Raw genomic sequence first — 23,489 nt, forward strand, 5'->3', positions numbered from 1 at the left:
CTGAAGCTTCGGGTTTCCCACTGTCCATTAAGACAGGCAGCAAGACAGGCCCGAACGTTCGTCACATATGAAAACAACCCTCTTGACCACAACAAAACATCTCATGGTTTGCTGTGTTACGAATGGACAGGTCAATTATTTGAGCTAATCTTTTTATTTTCTCAAGACTTTGCTCAAGACTGGGACCCCACCTTTTATCCCTTCGTCCTCACACAGCTGATTATCTCATTAGTCTGGCAGATCCTCTTAACAAAAGCAAAAGAAAAAGAACACACACACTGACATCGACAGAGAGAGAGATAGAGATAGATAGAGAGAGAGAGAGAGAGAGAGAGAGAGAGAGAAAGAGAGAGAGAGAGAGAGAGAGAGAGATAAGTCCGTACAGTAAATGGTCCGTCTTATACACTTTGCATGGCACTGCAGGGGGGTTGGGGACCGTCTGCTATATAACTTCATTAGGGATGGGTGGAGGGACACTTGCCATTGAGATGGTGTGGTGGGGGTGGGGGTGGGAGAGAAAGCAAAGGCGGGGTCAGGGGGGTGGGGGGGGGGGGGGGTGGGGTAGTGCTGACACTGACCATGTTCCATGCCCCAAGGCTAGGATCTCTCATATTCATAGGAAAGTGCTTTTTCAGTCACAAGATATGGCACAGTCACATTCTGCTTTGTCAGGACGTTGTGTCTTTGTGCCTATCCCATGGACCTTAAGTTTGGTACAGAATGGGCTATGCAAAGACAGAAAGAAAGTCTTAGGCACCATCCTTAATGTCTCTTGAATAAATGTAAAGGAACAATAGCAATGTGAGTTTGAATCTGTAAGTTGAGCACAGAGATACGAGCATTGAAAACGGTTTTAATGTCATGATATGTGTTCATATAGTACTAGTACATACTAGTGCAAAACGCAGTGTGCTTGGTCATATGCTAAACACATGGAAGGATGTGATAATGTTGTGAGTTACATAAGGATTTCATGTTTCTCACATCTACACTGCATCACATTTGCCCCTAGTGAACGAGTGGGTCCTCTACTAAACTGCAATGTGTCAAAGGCATGTTGCTCCACACAAGTGTCACACACATCAAGAAGACACATCACCAACCGCAGTGCCCACAGAGAGTGGAAATATGCAGAAGGACTGAGAGCAGAAAGGGGCAGAGATGTGTCGTAGACTGGCACAGAACAGTATCATAATTCCCCAAAGAGAGAGCATCAATCAGCACTTCATTCTTTCAGGACAAGCCAGAGAGAAACCAGCAGCAATGCTGAGATAAAGGCACAGTTAGCCGCCTTTCATGAGCACTGGATTGCACTCAGTAATGAGAGAGCATCCCAGTTACTCTCCCTGGGAACGCCTGTCCTTCAGCCACCGGTCCATGAGGCTTTTACCAGGGCTTTTCTGGCACAGCTGTAAGCACTTACACCGGGACGGCAGGATCCACGAGCAGAGCTTGTGGCTGTTGCGCGTCTGACAGGTTTCTGTCTGTCACATCACATTAAGATGTATGTGCCTGGACACCGGTGGCCTTGATCATTTATTCATGTCTGGTAAATCAAAAAAGATTGAGCGTTCCTTTGGGAGAAGTCAAACTATGTATTTTTTCCTTTCCATACTGCAGTCTAATATCTAATCAGGGGGTAAGGGCTCCAACCAAGAACTCCATTCCTGGCGGGTACATCGAAGCTACTGGAGATCTTAGTGAATTGACGGATACAGTTTGTCCTGGTTGAACAGGCAACAGGAAGTGTGAGTTGAACAAGAACACGTGAGCGATAAGGCATTTTTCATGGTAAATGGCACAGTTTATGCCAAATTACTTCTGCAAGAGTAAACATGGGGTTGCTGAGGAGAAAACTGCAAGGGAGTAATTTCATTATCTGTACATGCACATGACTGTGTGAGCGTATGCAAAATGGTATATCAGGGAGGAATGTCACCTTAGGCGGCTGGCAATGTCTATTAGCATCTGCTGCCCTAAGATGAGTGGATGATTGCTACTGAAGCAGTGCTGGATAAAATGCCAGATTCTCCTGCCAGAAATTCATCAAAGGAGATGTTTGAGATCATTGAGCTCATGGCTGTCTACATCTCATAAGCAATATCACATTGTATTATTCAAATGAAAATGCACTGTGAACTGAAATGGCAAGATAATGGCTGGTGTCACTGAAAGTAAATGCAGGATTATTTAAACGCATACCTTTTTCAGGATCACTATGCCTTCCTGGTTGAGTTCATTGGTGACAATGTCAAACATGGTGCCTCCGTCCCCAGGAACGATGCTGTACTCCACTTGGGCATTCTTCCCGTGGTCTAGGTCATGAGCAACGATCTTGCCCACGGCTGACCCAACATGAGAGGACTCTGGGACGCGGAGATGAAAGATACCTGCCACATGGAGCACAACAACAACAACAACAACAAGCATCTGTCACACCAGCACCACGTGCGGAGGTCAACCCATCGTGCGAAACAGACAGAAAATTCAATGACAGGGGGACAAAATAAAATAGAAATAGTCACTGAAGGAGAAATTTGAGTAAGACTAGAGTGGGGCATCTCCATTTTTCCATAATTACTTACTACATCTGCAGAGGAAAAAATGAATTCACATGATTTATTTATGATTTCAGGTGAACAGGGCTCTGTCTGCCTCATAGACTTAATTGGGTGCAATGTTGTTTTCTCTTTGGGTCATCCATAGAAGCCATATTTAAAAAAAAATATGTCAGTGAAAGCCTGCTTTGGTAACCAAAGGCTGGCTTCAGTAGACTGACACTAGACTTTCTTTACATAAAAAATAAGGTTTAAATAATCTGCTCAATTGATATGCTGATAGCAATGCCAAGACCATAGTTTGAGAGAACACATGCAGTGTTGAATGCGTATTACTTGAAAGTCACAAAAAAAGCACCTGACTGACTAAATGAATTGTACGAATCTTGTGCATTAAAAATGGAATTAAATAAACAAATACCGTAGTTTCATTTATAGTAATGCCCCTTTTATCGGCTCCTTAAAGGCACTCGTACACTAGGTTTCATGAGGACATGGAAGGCAAATAAATGAACCTCGCTGTAGCTTAATGCTCACTTTTGGTGAATCTGGGGGGGTTGTCGTTGACGTCGCCGAGGGTGATGTTGATGGTGGTGGTCCCTGCCAGCCCCCCCAGCTGGCCCCCCATGTCCTTGGCTTGAATCAGGACCTGGTAAACTTCTTTTACCTCCCGGTCCATGTTTGGCAAAGCTGTCCTGATAATCCCTTTACATAAGAAAAGAGACAAATACAGATTTAGGGAAGGGCCAGGGGAACAGATTAATCAACCAGAAGAAAATAGACCAAGGGATATGTGGTGCATAAATTCTCCATGTTGGCTCGATTTGAGAAAAGAGGTTTCTTTCTTATTAGCCCATTCTTTAATCAGTTAATGGCACCTCTGTCATATAGAGCAGACCTTTGACATTTTGCTAATGGCTAATCTTCCATAATAGCGGCACCCCCAGAGGGAATACCTTTTGATCAAGAAAAGCCAACAAGATGTGAGGCTTTTTCCACCTCGGCGAGATGATCACAGAGAGAGGAACATACAGTAAATCTGTGTTTATTCCCTTTGAGAGCATTTCCCCTTTAGAATGAATTAATAATTAATTTGTTTACCCCTGACATTAACTGAAGTAAACACTAACAGAAACACACACTTTCTCCATCTTTCACACTGACTGTGTCTTGCACGACCGGACCGTTTCAGTTCAGATCAGTAAAACTGACATGGCACCTGTTTTTGAATCCACTGAGAAGTATGGCTGCCCATGGATGACGCTGTACACGATCCTGGCACTGTTTCCATAGGTGGGGTCGTCAGCATCGCTCGCTGTCACTTGGGTCACATAAGTGCCTGATGAAAACAGTAAATAAAAGACGTAAAAAAAAAAGTGAATCTGGGATTGAAGCCAACCAAGCTTTAAGGACACCAAGGACACTGCAATAGAACAAGGAAGAAAGTAGGGTGATGCATTATATGATACACAGTATATAACTTCATTACAAAGAGGATGTAGGTCACCAGATTTGCAAGGAATATACAAAAATGCAACCCACGGCTGTTGTCTGAAAACATTCCGCAAAAGTAGAATATAAGCACTATTTTTAGGTTAAATATTTGTAGTGAGTAACAGACTGGTTTTGATGATGGCATAATCTGCACCCACTGAATAGCGGTGTTTGAATTTAAGTCTGGATTAGAGATTAGATTTAAGACCTCTCTGTTAAATTAACTGCGAGGCAGTGTAATGGTATCCAGCTGGGAGTTAGGGCTCTAGGCTGTAGGGACCATCTCCCAACTTAAGCAGCAAAGCCCAAGACAACCAGATCAGTCAGTGAGGGGAACAAAGGAACTCTTACTTTATAACTCCTGTTTGGAGAAGAAACTGCATTCCATTTTATGCTGTCAGTTGAGAATCACAGTAAGTAAATTATTTGATTTAAATACAATCGGTTAAATGAAGCCATCTGCAACACACTCTCAGTCTGAGCATATTGTTGCAGAACAAGTGCGAATCCACAGAGAGAAACCATTTTGAGACTGCATCCATCTTAATGTAGGCCTGTATTATATGCAGAAGACTTCTCACTGGTGTCAGCTTTGACATTGAGCATTTCATGTGAGTTGTTTTTGATGCCGATAAAGAAGATCACCAGGGGATACCCTGCCCTCCAACTACTGATTGAATAATGTATGCAGAAATCCATGCTGTGCATGGTGAGATGGGCATTCCCCCAGCAATACTATCTGTGGTCATAAGCCTTGCTCACAGTCCTTATTTGTGAAGTGTTTGTTTTGCTACGAATATATTTTTGCCACACAATTTGTCCACATTATGCTCGTTCTGACCATCTGTCTTACGAGAGGATGTTAGATACTTCACGCCCCGTCTGCATGGCACAGGTTTAGGGGTCAGAGTTCACTGCATCACATGCTCTCTGCATGCTCAGATGCTCAAAGAAATCAGTGAAGCACACTGCGTTGTCTTACCTACGGGTGACATCTCCGGCACAGAGGCCGCGTACGGGCCGCCCCGGAACCTGGGCTCGTTGTCGTTGATGTCCTGCACCTTGATGACGAACTCGGACTCGGGCTCCAGCGGCCGGCCGGTGCGCATGTCCACCGCTTGGGCTCGTAGGGTATAATAAGGCTTCTCCTCCCTGTCCAGGCTCCTTAAGGCATGGATGTCTCCGGTCGTGGGCTCTATGGTGAAAATGGAGCCCGCTCCCTCTCCGGACAGCGTGTACTTCACCATGCTCTCTCCCCTGTCCATGTCAGTGTGGAGCTTAAACATAAAAGACAGATGAACGGTAATTAGCCATGACCTATGGAGAGTGACAAAAAAATTGTGAAAAATAAAACTGCAAAATTCATTGACTACATTTGTAAAATAGTTCACTGCTAATTCCTGCTCAAGATAAAGTTCACATTACTACGTCTGGCTGGAAAGCACGACAGGTTTGAATCATTCCCCCCCACCTTTTATTCTGACATTATGACGATAGTTAATTACAGCCATTCTTCAAGGTGTTGAGAAAAATGGCTTGTTTCAACAGACCTCATTTAATATCTGCTGCTCGCACCCCTAGGGCAATTGTGCTTCACTGTGCAAAAGTGTCCTGCTCTTCCTCTGTTCCGGAGAGGAAACAATACCCCATGATGATGTGTGATCACTACCTATTATGAGCTGAATGACTGAGCACTTGATTTCAAGGCCCGTTAATTCCAAGATGGAACCCTCTAGGAACAATGAATGCTTCATTGAGAGAGAATGTTTCTCAATGGTTCAGGTAATGAAAGAGAGGAGTGTATTTATAGAAGTCAGAGAATTAGAATAGATGGAAAACGGCTTACAAACCTGAAATATCAGAGTTTTTGATGGGGTTAAAGCACAACCTTCCTGATACACACACACACACACACACACACACACAGTGCTCCTAATTTGATATATACGCATCGCAAATTCTTACACACTTGATTACTAGCACACATCATTTTGGTAAATTCTTGTAAATATGATTGGCTCAAACAGCACACCAACACATTCATCTGTCCCACAAAGGCTCCCCGCTACTCTAGTGTCCTATGGGTGCAAATAACAATTCTTCATCACACAGGAACTAACATCAGGCAAAACTGGAATAATATATTTAAGAAACCAATGGCAATGTTGAGAAGAAGAAAGAGCTTCTTAAAATCAAAGCCTATGGTTGGCATACATTTACTTATAGTAATGAAAAGCACCTTCTTATCCAACACATTGTTTTCTCTATTGTTGATATGTCGATGATGCATGACACATTTTTCCATTCGGCGCCTGATCCAGCAATGTCTCATTAATTAAAAAGAAGCTCTTGGATTCAAACACACCATGGAGCGGATGATCAATATCCAAGTGTGAGTAATAGACACATCCACACCATCCATGGGGAATAACAGTGTGATAAAAGGGAAAATCAGTTAACAGAATGAGGTTAACAATCTATTGTGGCGGTCCTTTTATGGACAGTGCCAGTGATTTCTCAGCTATTCACCCAAATGAGCAGACATTATATTTCAGTGGAAACTAGGGCTCCAGACTTCAGACATACAGTACACATTTTATAGCCATCAGCTAACATTCACAGCAGCCAGGTCCAACCATTAGCACAAGCCATCCGCTATCATTACAGAAGCACAAACAAAGCAATCAAAATGAAAATGAATATTTCGAAACATGACCCTTTTGACATGGGTGAAGCTATTGCTTTATGAATGACTATGGCTGTGGCAGAGATGCTGAAAATGGAGGTTCTCTAGAAATGAATGTCTCACTCTCCTTAAAGGTCACAGGAAAGAGCAGATCATAAAACTGAGGTAATATATTCTGGAGCCAAATGACTTGATGTCTGTGCTCTTGATTGAAACATATGAGGGGCTGCTGCAGCAACCTGAAGGATGTGAAAAGCACAGGTGCACCCCAGATGAAAGCTAGAATTCTCCAGTCATTCCTAAAATGTATTAAATAGAACATGCAGCAACTTACTAAAATGTATTACAAATGATCATCTCTAATTTGAATAGCCTTGGGAGCATCATTGTATTACAATTGATAACATTTCTATTTCCTATAATAAATATTGCATTCCACCGAGGAGAAAAGTTTCCTTATTAAGAAAAGAGTTTCACTTATAAAGCTTGCACTTACATCACACTATTTTACTTAATAAAGTTTCAGTCTAAATCCCACCCACATACTATCAGGTAGAGCTGAATAAGTAGCACCGTCTGAAAAGCACTCTGATGCATTTGTGACAGGTTCTTTCACAGCTCACAGACACACAGAGACACTGTGCAAAAAGGGAGGTTGCCTGTCATGCTGTGATTTGGAAGTTAAGCCAGATATACTGAAGTGCTTTCTAGCCTAATGTAGTTTGGAATTAATATTTTTTTGTTTGGATCTTGCAGATGGCTTTTGCCTAGCATGGGGCACTGGCAGATTATTTAATTGCACAAAGTAAAGTCATGTGAAATCATCTCTTGAAACACTCCCGCCGCCAGTATTAAACTAAACGTATAACGGACGTCTGTATTTGTTGCCCCATTAGCTGTGAAAGGGAACATCTGCATATGCCTTCTGTCCATGCTGTAGTGTTTTGGGGGATGGATGTTTGATGGCTTGAGGCTGGGGGCATTATAGCAATTTACAGTGAGTGACCAACTGGGATTGTACTAATAGTGAATCATTGGGATTGCAGTAATGGTGTATCGGGAAGATTTTTTTAATGAAGCAAATCATGAAACACACCAATAATGTAGCTCTATTACGCAATGTAGTGTAATCTTGTCATGCTAACACAAAACAGCTTTTCTGTCAAGCCTAGATAAAGGAACATTCTTAAAGTCGTCTATCTATCTATCTATCTATCTATCTATCTATCTATCTATCTATCTATCTGTCTGTCTGTCTGTCTGTCTGTCTGTCTGTCTGTCTGTCTGTCTGTCTGTCAAGTGAATGGCAATCAAATGAGGAGGAGACAGCGAGTGAGTGAGAGAGAAAGAGAGAGAGAGAGATGCACTTAATCTTTGACTTAAGGTTAAAAAGGTTTCAGTCTCGATTCATCAACCTGGCGTTTTGTACAGAGAAAGCCTTAACTATCTGCCTGCAATCAGAGCTCTGATCCCTCCCCGCTGCCACTACCTCCGGCCCTGCCTTGGATTAATCAGTAGTCTTGGGCATGGCTCCATGTCATCTGGTGCATCCTTAAAACAGCGGGGCGGGGGTGGGGGGTTACCCTCACTCACTGTTTAGCTGTTGAACAGCAGCGACGCTGACAGCAGTGGCAGTCGGCTTTGAGTGTTCAGCAGCAGCAGCAGCAGCAGAGACTATCCCTCCCTGTTGGGCCAGTCGGGACATATCCACTCCGCGAGGAGCGAGGACACACTGATTGCAGCAGCCCATCAGTCCACACAAGTCAATCTAGATGTTATCCCATTTAAGCTGCAGGTGCCAGACTCCAACTTCATCTTAAATGTCCCTTGAAATTTAATTTGGTGCCGCTGACGGAAAAAAAAAAAAATCCTTTTAACCTTGCCCGTATGCACTTAGCACAGAATCAATGCTTGCAGAGGCTGTGATGTCAGGTGTAGTCATCCCAGCCATTAATGTCAAGTCATATTAAATCTCTACAGGGCCCAGGCAGTTTTCACCAACACCCACCATCACAGACATTTATTTTTTTAGGTCTTAGTAGTGCTCCTTAATATATATATATTTTATGCAAATGCATGGTTGCGGTGTGTGCAGAAACAGTGATGTGATACGACCATCCAATTCAGGCACACACATGCTTCTATACTTCCATAGCCAGAGATGCCATACATGGGGAGTGTAGCTGATTTGAATCACCTACTTGGAGTCCAGCTAAGATCTAGAGGCAGTGCTGGGTCTGCTTCGTTCTAATATAAATGCACACTCACAGACAAACCTCACACAGCGTGAGGACCATTGTGCAATGGTGTAAGAGATTTGTCCTCTCCTGCCACAGCAAGCGTTCTGCTAAGTTCAGTATTTCAACTCATCCAAAATGTTGAATCGGGTTATATTTTTAGCCCTGTGTGGTAGCTTCTGTTTGTTGCCTCAGAAAGAGAGTCAATTCAAAGTGCACAATTCCAGGCAGTCAAAGGCAGATCACACACACACACACAAACACACACACACACACACACACACACACACTCACACACACACACTAACTTCACTTATTCACTGCATTCAAACAACCCTTTGAAGTACTCTCGCACTCTATTCTTGCCCTCAACCCACCATCACATGAGTACATAAAACACTATGAATTTCAGATCATGTTTAAAAATTGAACAAGCCACAGAAAGGAGAATATAAAAACACAATAGAAACATTTATTTTTTTCTACCTTACCTTCCCAACATACTGTGGTTCTGAACCCATATATTCTTCCAGAACAAAGAACTGGTTCCACACCCATCCTCTCTTAACCCTTTGAACTCCGGAGATCCCCTGCCTCCTCAGGGCCGTCGCGCTCCGCTGGTGCTCCTTCCCCATCCTGCCGTGGGACGGAGAGCGAAGGGGAGCGACGAAGCCTTTGTCCAACATACACCAGAGGAACAGCAACCAGCAGTTCCCTGTGAGCATTGGAAGATCTTTGAAGTGGGGAGATTCTCTGCTAAATTCCACAAGGGACGTCAGTCAGACAAATGGTCCATAGATCCCAGGCAGAATGGTGGGGAATTTCTGGAGGACATTGATGAACCAACATTCAGAGTGGCTGGAATGCTAGTGGATTATTCACGAAATTCACCTGATTAAGATAAAACAAACAAACAAACAAACAAACAAACACACAAACATATCAATAAATGAAGTGCAACAGTGAAACCGTGGGCAAACAACTTTCCTCAGACTAGTCCCATTATCTCTGATGGTTTCAAAATAGCAACCTTGCTCACAGCCTGACAAATATCTTTTTAATATGTGCTAAAAATCCTTTGTCTGGGAACTCAACCTTGCCCTGATCGAATGTGAAGTATTTTACGGATCATGGTGCAGAGGATAGGAAATATGAGCAAATTGGGCCTCGCGAGTACATTCCGCTCTCAGTCAAGCTTTTGGAGAAACGGCTCAGTTAAGTGATGATACAAATTGAGGAATCCAGGAGATTTCAGTGAAAAAAAATCATCTTTCCTAGATATGGAGGTTGTTTTGTTTTGTCAATTATGTTTTTCAGTGTCTTATTTTGAATTATCTGTGATTAGAGAGGGTGATTAGATAAAATATGTCAAATCTATGCAGTGGTCCATAGGTCATCCGTAGACTTTAAGTGAGAATGTCTATCTAAGCTATTGTATTGCTGAAAGGCTGCCGAATGACTCTCAAAAGGCCACGTGTGACATGTCAAGAATTTCTGTGCAAGAATGAGCTGATGCTGGTATTTCTCTCCAACCCTCAATTTGTGTTAATGTATGCTATGGTGTCAGACTGCAGTGTTGGTGTGACTGAGCAAAACTAACATTCCTGTCAACTGTCTACTCGTGATTATAAGATAGTCAATGACCATTTTCAAAAGCCAAGTGAGTGAAAGACTCATTCTATCCGCATGATCTGCAGCTGATCCTCCATTGCCCTTAGAATCCGGGTATTATAAACATACATAAATACTAGAAAATCTGCTTAAAAATGATGCCAACTGAATTGCATTTTTGCATTAGCGATATGCTAATTGAATGGCCGGCAACCGCACATGCTGAGTGGTGACATAGAAAAACATGTCTCTCGGGACGTATTCAGCTCTTGAAATGAAACAACATGTCCTGTACTTGGCATAGGACCCACCTCATCTACAGCCATTTTCTGTATGGTAACCTTCAGCACTAGTCCTGATTCTGGGCATTTGCCAAACACAATACCCAGCTACTGCAAGGCCCAGAAGAGGAATCCCACTACTATAGAATGGAACTATATGGATCTCTGTAGTATATGGATTTCTGAGAAATAAAGCATTCCAGCAAAGCCAAGTGCATTCGCCTGGTGGAAGGTATTAAATACAGTACATTTGCTTGCGTTCAACCAACACAGATTATGCTATGTTTACACAAAAGCTGACCAAAAAAGTAGAGCTAGTTCATCTATCTGGGTCATTGATGTGTGCTATATTTCTGATGTGTAATCCTTTGTACTTTGGTCATTAGCTATGATGAACCACAGCATAAGCTGGCTCTGAACATCACTGCATACTCGGGGACCCACAGACCCGCACAGAATGGCTTCAGTAAAAGTGAAATGAGCTGTGGGAAACAGCAAATTTGCACACGCCATCATTTGATTGGTCCCTCAATTGACTTGAAGGGGTGTGTGTAACCCAAGCAGATCATTTATGAAAACCCGAAGCACTGCAGGCCTCCACATTCACGTGGCGACGGCTGAACTTGATGAAGATGGAATGACTCTTTCACTGAATAAACATGGAACATCTCAGCGCAGTGCCATCCAGCTGAATCATTGAACTCTAACTGTCGGGTTGAGTTATAGCGAAGCACGCCGTGCCGGAGCACTCAAAAGTGAAAAGAAACTTAAGATGAGAGAGTGCCAGACCAAAGCATGCAAACAGTCTGGACTACCCTCTTCAAACAAAGGTTTGCATGAAAACTGTCAAAAGACGTTTAGTGAGTTTCCTTTTTTGGGCTGAACACGCTTTGACTAAATGCTCTTCAGAGTTGTTGTTTTTTTTTCTGGCGGAGAATTAAAGCTGAGAAGGAAAGTAATCATATAATTAAATCTGGAAACTGTTCACTTACATATTGCAAAAAAAAAACACTACATTTGAGATTAAAAGTAAAGTCCAATTACTCAAGATGGGAGAAGTGCATTGAGTTCCCTGTACGATTCAGCCCCAATCAAGTTTAGACACGGGCATTAATAGGCAGCCCACAAGTACTCAATCAGGGGCTTTTGTCCCTGAACATTTCAAGAGCAGACGAGCTATTCAAAGTTGACCATGTTCTAGACAGAGCCGGGCGTCACTAGTGCCAGTGATACTGTATTCTATTATAACCTTAGTATGTTCCAGTTTTCTGTTTACATAGCGGCAAAAAATATTAAATTGTCTTGATTGTATGAATTATGAATTGCAAGTTCTTTAAAATCCCCAAAAGAACCATGTGTTTGAAATTATTAGACATACTGACCAGTTCCAAGAAAAAAAAGTTAGTTTCTTTCGTCGTTGAATGCGTATTCTTTTAATATTTGATTGATGCTCTCTACAGTTGCCCTTAAAACCAAAAAATGAGCATCTCTGTAACAAGCTTTTTGAGCCCACTCTCACACGTGAGACTATGGTAATGAAGCATGAGTTCAGTGTATGGGATGATACATTGCCACATTCTATCTTGTGGTTGACTTAATTCTGCATTCCACACACAACAGCAATTAGATTACACTTTGACTGTGCAGAGGAGGGTGTGGGTGTGTGAGCAAGCCTAAGGCCATATCCTGGAGAGTCTGTTAGATTTCTTACACGTAACAGTCCTTGACACAACACAACATCCCCAACATATGGGTGTTTGCCTCCTCATGCTCCATTGATCTTTCTTCAACATGGATGAGCAGAGGGGTCTGGAGAGGATGATGTCTGTATAGCATGTGGGGAGGGGGGTCAACAGCATCGCTGTGTGGACATGAAAGTAGCGTGAAACTAGATGTTTCACAACTTGTCCAAGGTGACACATTTCACATGTAAGTATTGGTACCTGGCAGTTAACAATGTATATAATATACATGTTGCTGGGAGAAGGAGCATATTATCTTCATTCTCAATGTCAAATAAGCTTGGATGTCTTCAGTGTCATCAATTACTTTGAAATTTAAAAGAATATTCTTTTGAATAAAAAAAAGGCACATGGTCCAGAAAACGTGGAAATAAAATGTTAGTCTGTTCGTTATACGTTTAGAATTATGTTATCATATAATGTATATTATCTATTATGTAATACAGTACATAACACACATATATATATAATACATATTCACATTACATTATTGTAATAGTTTTAAAAACATTTAGTTCCTTCATACCACAACTGCATTTGGTCTTATTTTGAATCCAATGCTACTAAATGATTACCAGGTCTTGAAAAGTATAACACATGAATTTCGCCATTGTTTCAAATAACAAACATACCTCTGTAGGGCAAAAGATCAAGCACACACAAAAAAGTACGATCAATTATCTATATTTCCCACTGTATGAACTCACAGCTGACTATAGTTGTGGCTACATGCAAGAGGGAAGATCCTGTAATCTGTTGTGACAAGGATAGTTCCACAAACATATGTGGGCAAAGCCGAGAGACTGACAAGGTCGCAGATCAAACAACTGGTGTGTGATTCACTGAGGCAACATTGGCATGTGTTTGAGGGAAGGAAGACAGACAGTTGTGTCATGTGTTTGCACAAATTTGTCTACAGTCACCCCAAGATGTTTTTAAAAAAGGGCTGTTTTCTCTTTGTCTCTTTCTAACTTCTAATTAGTCAAGTTTGTCTAATTTTTTTTTTTTTACCAGCCTTGGAATTAGGTTGTTGAAGAACATCACTGTGTTGATCAGCATTATTTTCAATTATAGCTATAGTTATAGTTATAGTTAAGGTATGTAGCAGACGCTTTTGTCCAAAACATTAGATGAAAAACAGTAAAGACAACAATGAAAAAATTGGTAATAATCATAATGGAATTAAATGAATAAAACAATATAATTTAAAAGTAAAAGCATCAATAATAATAACAATGCAAAATACCAAAACTATGATTATATTTATAAAGTATGCCTCAAAAGAACTGATTAGACAAATGCTGTTCAAAAAGGTGAGTTTTTTAAACACTCTTTGACTGTACCAAGTCTGAAATGGAAGGTCATTTAACCAGTGAGGTACCACGAACAAAAAGAGTTCACTGCTACCTCTTGCTGCTAAGGGGAAAGACAAGATACACTCATCGTAGGAGCAAAGTGGTTGAAAGAGGGAATAGCGCTGAATCATAGAATTGAAATAAGCTGGTGCCAATCCAGTTGTTGTCCTATTGGAGAGAGTGAGAATTTGTAATCGAATTCTAGCAGCTACGGGGAGCAAGTGACGGGTGACTAACAGAGGAGTTACATGTGTCCTCTTTGGCAGGTTAAAGATGCGCCGCCGCATTCCCAATCATCTGCAACAGTTACACCCTACACATGCAGGCAGGCCTGTCAAAATCGCATTGCAATAGTCAAAATAACCGTGTCCTGTACAAGACATTGTGTAGCATAATTTGTGAGGGTCTGATCTTCAAAATATTATAGTGTCAATCGTCAAGACCTAACGGCAGAAGCTACATGCTCAGAGAAAATCTGTTGGTCATCAATCATAATGCCCAAGTTTCATGCAGTTTTAGCTGGGGTCAATGAAGATGAACCAAGTTGGATGCTAATATTTTGTAGGAAAGCCAGATTGGCTGGGAATACAAAGAGATCAGTTTTTTAAAACATTTTGCTAAAGGTGACGATCCCTCATCCAAACTGAACTATCACTGAGGCATGCAGAAATAAGAGCCAGGGCTGTGGAGTCATCAGGGAGATATAAATTCAGTATCATCTGCATGACAAGTAATAGGAAGTGGTCTAAATAGAAAATAGGAGGGGTCCAAGTATTGAACCCTGAGGAACACCAGTTGAGAGGTGGTGAAATGTTGTCACTTGTCCCTGCCAAGATACACTGAATGAACATCCACTGAGGTATGATTCAAACCAACACTTGACTTTCCCTGAAATTCCCAGTTCAGACAGCGTAGAGAGGAGGATGTCATGGTTCACTGTGTCAAAGGCGGCTGAAAAGTCTAGTAAAATCAGAACTGATGCCTGGACAGAGACTTTTGCTGCTCTGAGTGCTTCAGTCGCAGATAAAAAAGCAGTTTCAGTAGAATGACCACTCTTAAAACCAGGCTGCTTAGAGACTAGAAAATTATTCTGAGGTAGGAAACCAGAAACTTTAAGGACAACCTTTCCAAGAATCTTTGCCAAAAAGGACAGAAGGGAGACATGTCTAAAGCTCTTCACTTCAGATGGATTAAGTGAAACTTTATGAAGCAGAGGAGTCACCAGAACCTGTTTGAAGTTGTCCTGACTACAAGCATTGACTAGATTGACAAATTGCGAACATCGACACAGTTTTCTGTTTGATTGCTCTACCCACCCTTGTAATAGTAACGTCCCGAGCACACTGTATACCCACTGCTGTTCTACAATACTTGAATGCTCAATCCCCATATTATCTACTATCAGTTTATTCTGTATCATGTTTTTATCATCTTATGTTTGTATGTATCATGTATATTTGCCATATGTGTGCTAGCATGCTTATCCGGATACGTGTATGAAGTCATTTGCCATGTTTCTGATCCCCCCCCCCCAACCCTTTCTGTCTGTACATCTCTATCTATCAGCCGGCTCCAAGCAAATTACCCCCCCCCAAGGTTTGTTTCTGTTTAGAGGGAGTTTCTCATTGCCCCTTTTGCCTTTGTGCTTTTTCCAGGGGGGTTCCGGCTCTGGGCTCTGTAAAGCGCATTGAGACAATTGTATATATAAAATGTAATTGAATTGAGTGCATGATAGCAGGTAAAATTGTATGCAAGAGAAGGATGGTTGGAATAGGGTCCAGAGGACATTGAAGAAGCGTAGATACTTATTATTGAGAGGGGAGAATGAATTCAACGATGCTACAATATCAAGACAAGGTCAAACCCATTTAGAAGGTTTAGAGAATTGCACACTAATGGCGGCATTTTTTTTTCAGTAAAGAAAGCTGCAAAATCATCAGCAGAGAGGTAGGGAAATGACTGCGGAGGTGGAGGTTTAAGGAGATTCTTGAAAGCAGAAACATAGTTTCCTACTGTCTGTGGCATTGTCGACCTTCTCTTTGACAACAATCTGAAAAAACCCTGTTATTTCTGAATACAAATGACAAGATTGCAACAATATACACTAACTTACACTTCTGTTTGAGGTTGGTTTTCAAGGGACAGTCACTCAGAAAAGCACAAAGAGTTGTCTGAGGCTGCTGAAAAAGCAAGCCAGTGGTTGTGGCTAAGGCCCTTGCAGACTACTTGGGGTGAAATCTTGTCAAGGTGTATCCGGAGGTGTATTTGTTGTTGTCTCTGGTAATGGCATGTGTCGTAACCCATCATGAGTATGGGGGAGGGTGGGTCTGAGACACCAGAGACCACCATTGAGCCTTCTGGAGGTGTTGTGGGCCTAAATTAATGAAACACTGATGAAGGAAGGTGACTGTTTGAAAACCCGAGTGAAATGCTCACAAAGGCAGCTTTTTTGTTACTGTTGAATCCTGCTGCTAAGGTTCTACGGTTGGCCAGTCATGTCGTTGTGTTTAGAGCTTTAAAGCTTTGAGCTACAGACATCACATGTTGTACTATCAAGGAGGGCCTTGCTTGTGACAGTGAGAGGATTGGCCGCTGTGGGAAGTGTCCAACCAATAGCACAAGGAATTCAACATCTTTTCCTGTGTGTGACTTCCACGAATATCCAATATATTACATGTGTTTTAATTTCTTTTTAGGCGCATGTGGACAGCTTAAAATTGGAACCTGTGGACCCCGAGAGTTAGTGCCACTTGCTATAACCTTTTAAAACTAATATTTGCTCATTCAGTCTCGTCTTTTTGCAGTATTTTGTCACTTTATCCTTGTGGAAAGACCAACAGAATTAACATCTGTAGGTTCTGCTTTCTCAGGATAACATAGGTCGTGCCCTATCAGGTCAGGTTGTTATGCCATAAGTATTCTCATGAATGTGTTAGACTGTATCTAGCTCTGTATTATTTCCAACAACATTTGTTGTAGAGAGCTCTGTGGAGGGCTAGGGAATGGGGAAGACCTTGAGGACTATTTACTGTGTGTTCTCAGTGATATGTCATGATGATTTCTTATTCTATTTTGTTGGAGAAAGTGCAATGATTCATCACCACTCGAGTTCATACCTGTTATTAAATGTAGAGACCACAGGAACAGCAACACAATACATTATGTCCGATCGGAAATTAAAGACACTAAACTTAAACTTATAGTGCAGAAAACAAAAAGTTTGTCATGGCAAGTCTTCTCTGAAAGGACAATATGTTAGATTGGCATTTGATACAACCTCTTTGCATCTAAGAATTAATATTACAGAATGAATGAGCTATCTGTGTGTTTTCACAAAACCAAGGGTATAAGATGGTAAATTCTCTTCACCAGTTACTCGTACCTGTAACAATGGTAGGAACGAAAAATCGCAGTGGGTTTTACAGCCTTTGTGGTGTATATGTAAATGTTCAAAAAAAAAAGTATTTTTCCCCACCAGGCAACCGCATCCTTTGTATTGCAACAGGACACCATGTAGAATCTCAGATTCACAAAAGCTTGCTGTTTTTCCAGCTGATGCCCAAAGGAATAGTCTTGGCATGAATGCGTGTAAGGCACAACACTGAGCAGCGTACTCCTCCTGTGTGCCCATTATTCCCAGATGTACCATAGGTATCAAGGTGAGCCAATGTTCCACAGACAATCATCATTGTGGGGCCATAAGCCGTGGTGAATTAAAAAAAAATGGGAACAATGTGTAGTAGCAATGGGGCATAAGGGAGGGCCATCACATTGACTGCAAGACTGCTAACACCTACACACACACATACACACACACACACACACACACGCACACGGACACACACACACACACACACACACACACACACACACACACACACACAAACACACAGACACACACACAGACGGACACACACACACACCAACATTACATCTACACAAAGCAAAACACTGAACTCAGTGCCACCATCGTGTCTATCTGAAAAGTGTGTAACTACACACACAAAGGGAAGCCATCTATTGTGCCAAGATGTGGTGTGATATATAACTAGAAGATGTAATTCATGTTGCGTTGGCAATGTCATACTTTTCCTTGTGTCACACATTTTATAGAGATGCGCCTGTAATTAGGCAGTACAGTTTCTTTATTGATGGATAGGAGTTCATTAATTTCATAATAAATAATTAGATACTGCACATTGCTCTAAGCCTTCCAATTCATCTCTCTCACTCAAAAAAGTTGAGTACTTATTTCATGACTTGTAGATCATACCTTCTATAATTCCAACATTTTGATTATCAGAGTACAATATTGTTGTGGGTAGAATGATGTGCAACTCTTGGCTTCCTTCCGAGCTCTTTCTCTATTGTGGTTATAATGAAATATTGTCCACTTTACTGCAAGCACCAAACCACTAGTAAAAGGCCATCTACACACTGCATCTAAATATGGATCCCACTCGTCTACTAAGCACTTATAATCTTGTGAAGTGCTGACAATTTGAACAGGAGGTGTCAGAGCAGTGACAACGGCATTGTAACCATACTTGTACCTCTAAAATATCAGACATTGACTTCTTAATTTGTGTTTTGTTTGCTTCAGTCCTATTTACCAAACCATACTAGACAATTACTGGGGCACAAAGAATAGTAAGTTACAGTTGCCACACTTAATGTAACTTAATTTAACTTAAGCTATGCCAGGTTTCAAGCCTACAGCAGACATTTGTCGTCCCAACACTTTCAATGTTTTATGGACACCTTTAATGCTCATGATGGTATAATCTTTTGCTGAGTTGTATAGGATTCTTTGTAAGATACTACTTAGAGAGTTGGAGACCAAATGTAGGCTACTGGCACTGCAGTTACGTATGGGCAGTGAGCTGATGGTCGGCATCACCTCTGCTTGCCAATAAGTAAAACTCGCCACATGCCACTGTAATGGTGTATCACTTAATATTTCAGTCACAGAAAATGATCTGGCTGGCAGGAGACTATTACCTTTGGCTATTACCTGTGGCAACCCTTGAAATAGAACCTGTGAAAACTTTGATCCCTGTTGTATGTTGACTCTACTTATAGTAACCACCATATTACTATTAATAAATAGTAGCAACAGATGAACAGTCTGTCCAATGTCCTTTCAAATGTCAAAAAGAATGGACATATTTGAGGAAACTACATGTGGATCTAAGCAACAGCATTGTTGTATTGTACATGTGACAATTTCTTATTTAATAATGTGTGCTTGAGCATTAATTAAACAACTGTCAAACCTTTTAAACACAATGGTTTAAGATGTATTATGATATATTTAATGCTTCTGAGGATATTCATGTATTTTTGTAGTGAATATTCCAAAAAGAACCAACACGGTAACATTTGATGACTTCAGATGTAATTGGGCATCAATTTGGGAAATTATCACACAGGGTCACTAATGGGCTCACGGTGGATCATTACATTACTTGACGAGTTAGACGTAAACATTTATAATAACAACATTTACACCATGCTTTCTGTTACACTCTGTATCTTAATACTCATCTTACATTTGAATTACACAAGTGGTTTATTGGGGCACCTCACACAGGAAGCTGTGGCTCTAGGACAGCCCTGACCTGACCAAGCCAGGGCCGAATCCATGACAAGATCAGCTGCTAGTTGACCAATAGCAGTCAAATCAGCGTGATCAAACTAAAGCTATATGATTGTGACAGGCTAGGTAGTTCTCATGTCATTGCCTTGGAAATGGTTAGAATCTACAATGCTAGCCTTGGAGTGAAGATGATCCAATTAAGGACACAGTATCAATGAACTCTTGCAAATCCATAACTGGAGTGTTACACTGCCCTCCATGGCATAATTACACTGTTCCAAGTGCACTGAAAGCACTTGCATCAGTAACTTTCACTGCTTCAGAATAGTCATTGCTTCAGGCACTCTGTAAACTAAATCACTTTAGCAGCAATTTGTCAGTTTTTGTTTGATCCCATCAGGATTTTTTTTTTTTTGTGCACGCTGGCTATGATTATTAATGTGTCTGTCAACAGCGGCAATTAGCTTTGACAATGGCCCAACATAGAAACAAAATGACAGAATGCTGTTGCTTATATCCAGTAGCCTAACATAATTGTGATTGGCCCCAGTGCAAATCTTTTTTCTTGCCCCCACCCACCCCACTCGCCCCAAACAGAAGCGCACGCTCGTCAGCACGCACGCACGTACACACACAACCACATCAGACACCAAATCTGACAATTGGTACGTGACTATGGAGAGGATCATCATGTATCTCCCATCCTGTAAACCAGCGGCTACTGTAGGTGGTGCTGATCAAAGGCTGGCAGAAGCGCCAAATGTATCAACAGTAATCTAACAGCCTGCCCTGGATTAAAACCACCGCAGCCTGATTTATCCAACTATCAAACATCCAACATAGCAACCTACACTAACAAATCAACACAAAGGTAGGTTACACGGTATGCCTATAAGCATAGAAAATCAAGTATAACAGAGCAACTCATTACAGACCAACAGAGTGTAGAAGAATCCTGATCACAACTGATCACAAAAGCAATTGAATGTATAGAATGAATCATTTATCATCAATGGAACAGCGTCCAAACGTTATCTCATGCACAGATTACAGTAGGTCCGCATTTTCCATCGCATAGGAGGTAACAATTCCATTGCTATGGATTTAAATCCCTGATCCCACTCTACAACAAAGATAAATCTGTACTCACCAATTATAAGTTAATTGTAAGGGCCATGCGCTCACCAAAGTCATTAACAACACTGCTCCAGTCAAAATTCCTGGCTCTGCAGTTCTCTATCGGGATTTGGGAGTATAGCCAAAGCACTTTCTTTTCCCATGCTGCCCATGCTGCTGCTTAAAGAACGCTTCATCAACTTGAGCTTAGCAGTATACTCATCCTGTTCTCCTTTTTTCCTTCCTCTTCTTTGTTAGGGCTTGCTAAACATTACTTATGCTAATTTATCGTAAGAGAAGAAATTAACGCCACGGAGTCCACCTAAGTGATGACAAATGACAGGGAGCAAGGTCATTGGACAAACAAATTATAATTTCCCAGCATGCAATCTTCCTTTAACTTTTGAGAAGAAAGCAACCAAATGAAACATGTGGTGGGTAGAAATAATATTTATTTTTAATAAAAACGTGGTTTTGAAACGTTTCAGAAAATGCATAAGGTAGGCTATGACTTATACATGTTATACACAAGGTGGTATTGTGGTACAACAATTTCTAGTTATTTTAGTGATATCCTTGAATGGGTACTTTAGAGACTGTGTGTAACAGTCAATGCTGGAGCAGGTCCACCTGCGAAAAGCAGCAAAAAGTCGCGTTTCTACATGGGTCCCGGTGCACTGCACCAGTTGCACCGTCGATAGTTATGCCAGTGCTTATATCAACATAATGTTCACTTCTCTTTTTTGCTTTTGTTACATGCCTGACACACCTCATATAACATCTCTGCCTGTGGTAATGAATCCTGACGTATCTTAAAAACTCCGTTAACTAACCAGCACCTATCCCTTGATTAGTAACTCTGGTGTTCATGCATGTCCATGACACCTCTCAGTCACTCCATCTGATGTTAGAAACCACCCCACTGGGGGTGAAGGTGTCACTGTACCTGATGTGTTTAGTGATGTGATGTGTGGGTAGGGGTGGGTGGGTGGGCGTTTAGAGAGAAACAGGCTTTACAGATTAAACATTCCAAGAAATTAGACATGGGACACGTTTTATTTAAAATGCGTCCCAGCAGAGTGGAAGCATACTTTAGGAATGAACATTTGACACAGTGCCAGTGAGTGTTCCCAGAAATCCACTGACCCCTAGTGTCCACACTGCAGTGAGTGCTTGTGGAAGAAAGACCAAACAGGTCCATGAGAGTGTTGGATTTGAGATTTTTCGGTAGAACTTATATGGTGTTGCTCAGTATCACACAAATCCTGTATGAATCCTTCATCCTACTGAAAAAGAATGGCACGAATATTTGAAGAGGCATCAGTATTTTATCTTTGCCATTAGTTTATTAATTTTAGTAAATGGTTCTGAGTCTCTATATTACTGATATTTTAGATTTTTTTCAGAACGTAGATTTAAATGTTATGTCGAAAAACAATGTCTTTCTTCCCGTGTTTTTAAAGTAAAACACATCAAATCAAATACAAATCAAATTAAATGTCAAATCTTACCTGTATCCAGCAGAATCTGTTGGCTTGCAGTAGAGAACCAAATACCTAGTGGCTTCTGCGATGAAACTGTCCAACCGGTAAAAAATCACACACAGGACGCCAGCGGTGCTCTCATATCCTCTGCTCTTTAGAATTCACCCTGTATCACACTTTCACTCAGCGTCCTCTCCTTCTCACTGTCTGTTTCTCTCTCTCTCTCTCTCTCTCTCTCTCTCTCTCTCTCTCGCTCACGCTCACTCACACACATTCACTCATCAGAGAAGTGAGTGCATGCTCTGTGAAGGCAAAGAACAGACAGAAAGGGACTGCCCAGCCTCTCTCTCTCTCTCTCTCTCTCTCTCTCTCTTTCTCTCCCTCTCTCTTGTCGGGATGATGCTAGTCAGTGAATCCGGCGGGCTGCAGGGTCGCTGCTGCTGCTAGTGCTCTTGTGTGCTCTGGCTCCACACTACTGCAGGGATAGTGGAGATAGCCAAGAGGTGGGTGTCAGCGCCACCCCCCCGCCCCCCCCCCCCCCCCCCCTCCTGGTAGCTCCCCGGGGACACGGGATCTTCCTTTTTTCCAATCCCTGGATTAGCGAAGGACCCACCCCTTCCACACACACACACACTGACTGACGTTTTTTGTTATGTTGGACCCAAGAGAGTTAGAACTCTTTCATGGAAAAAAGAAAAGCTTCCAGTGATATATTTATATATATATAAAATTGTGTGTGCTTTGTATGTGACTATATGCTGACAGGCAAACTCAGGTGCTATATAAAGTCATCCTGATAGATGCCTTTGGGAATAGTCTCACATACGGTATTCCTAATACTGACCTCTCTCATCCATCAGTGCATGTTGCACTAATTCCTGATTGCATTGCTCCTGCTGGTAAATGTTTAATAACTTTTGATGTATGATTCCCATGTCTATAACTGACCTATTTTGAAAACCATTTAGTTAGTACAGCTATAATGCCTGCAATTTAGTGCTACAATAACGTTTCACTGTGACTGATCTTGTGAGCATTAACTATTCATATTTGTACTCGTTTGTGCTTCACTGGTCTGTGATAGAAATCTTAATATCATGCATTGTGAGAATGCTGTCATCCTCTCTCTCTCTCTCTCTCTCTCTCTCTCTCACACACACACACACACACACACACATACACACACACACAATTACTTCCATTTCAGCCAATAACACCATCCTGCTACACTTCCACTACAAATGGGTCTACAATTGTCTTTTTAATTCTCCAGTAAGCCCAAACACGAAGGCAAGGGTACAATGGTAAAACTGGAGAAATTTGAAC

The 23,489-nt window shown here is 41.5% G+C and overlaps 1 protein-coding gene across 1 annotated transcript in view; it reads right to left on the reverse strand.

Moving 5' to 3' along the window:
- The window catches only part of cdh12a (cadherin 12, type 2a (N-cadherin 2)), a 35,084-nt gene extending 12,401 nt beyond the window's left edge, over positions 1-22,683 (reverse strand). The window contains exons 1-6 of the mRNA XM_012827800.3: positions 22,191-22,683; positions 9,467-9,866; positions 5,035-5,329; positions 3,778-3,897; positions 3,096-3,263; positions 2,203-2,390 (exon numbers count right to left, since the gene is read on the reverse strand). Of these exons, the coding sequence (XP_012683254.2) occupies positions 2,203-2,390; positions 3,096-3,263; positions 3,778-3,897; positions 5,035-5,329; positions 9,467-9,700 (1,005 nt within the window). The 5' untranslated portion in view covers positions 9,701-9,866; positions 22,191-22,683. The remainder of the gene's footprint in view (positions 1-2,202; positions 2,391-3,095; positions 3,264-3,777; positions 3,898-5,034; positions 5,330-9,466; positions 9,867-22,190) is intronic.
- Positions 22,684-23,489: the final 806 nt, after the last annotated feature.

Source organism: Clupea harengus, chromosome 25 (assembly GCF_900700415.2).
Source record: "Clupea harengus chromosome 25, Ch_v2.0.2, whole genome shotgun sequence".
Taxonomy (NCBI): Eukaryota; Metazoa; Chordata; class Actinopteri; order Clupeiformes; family Clupeidae; genus Clupea; species Clupea harengus.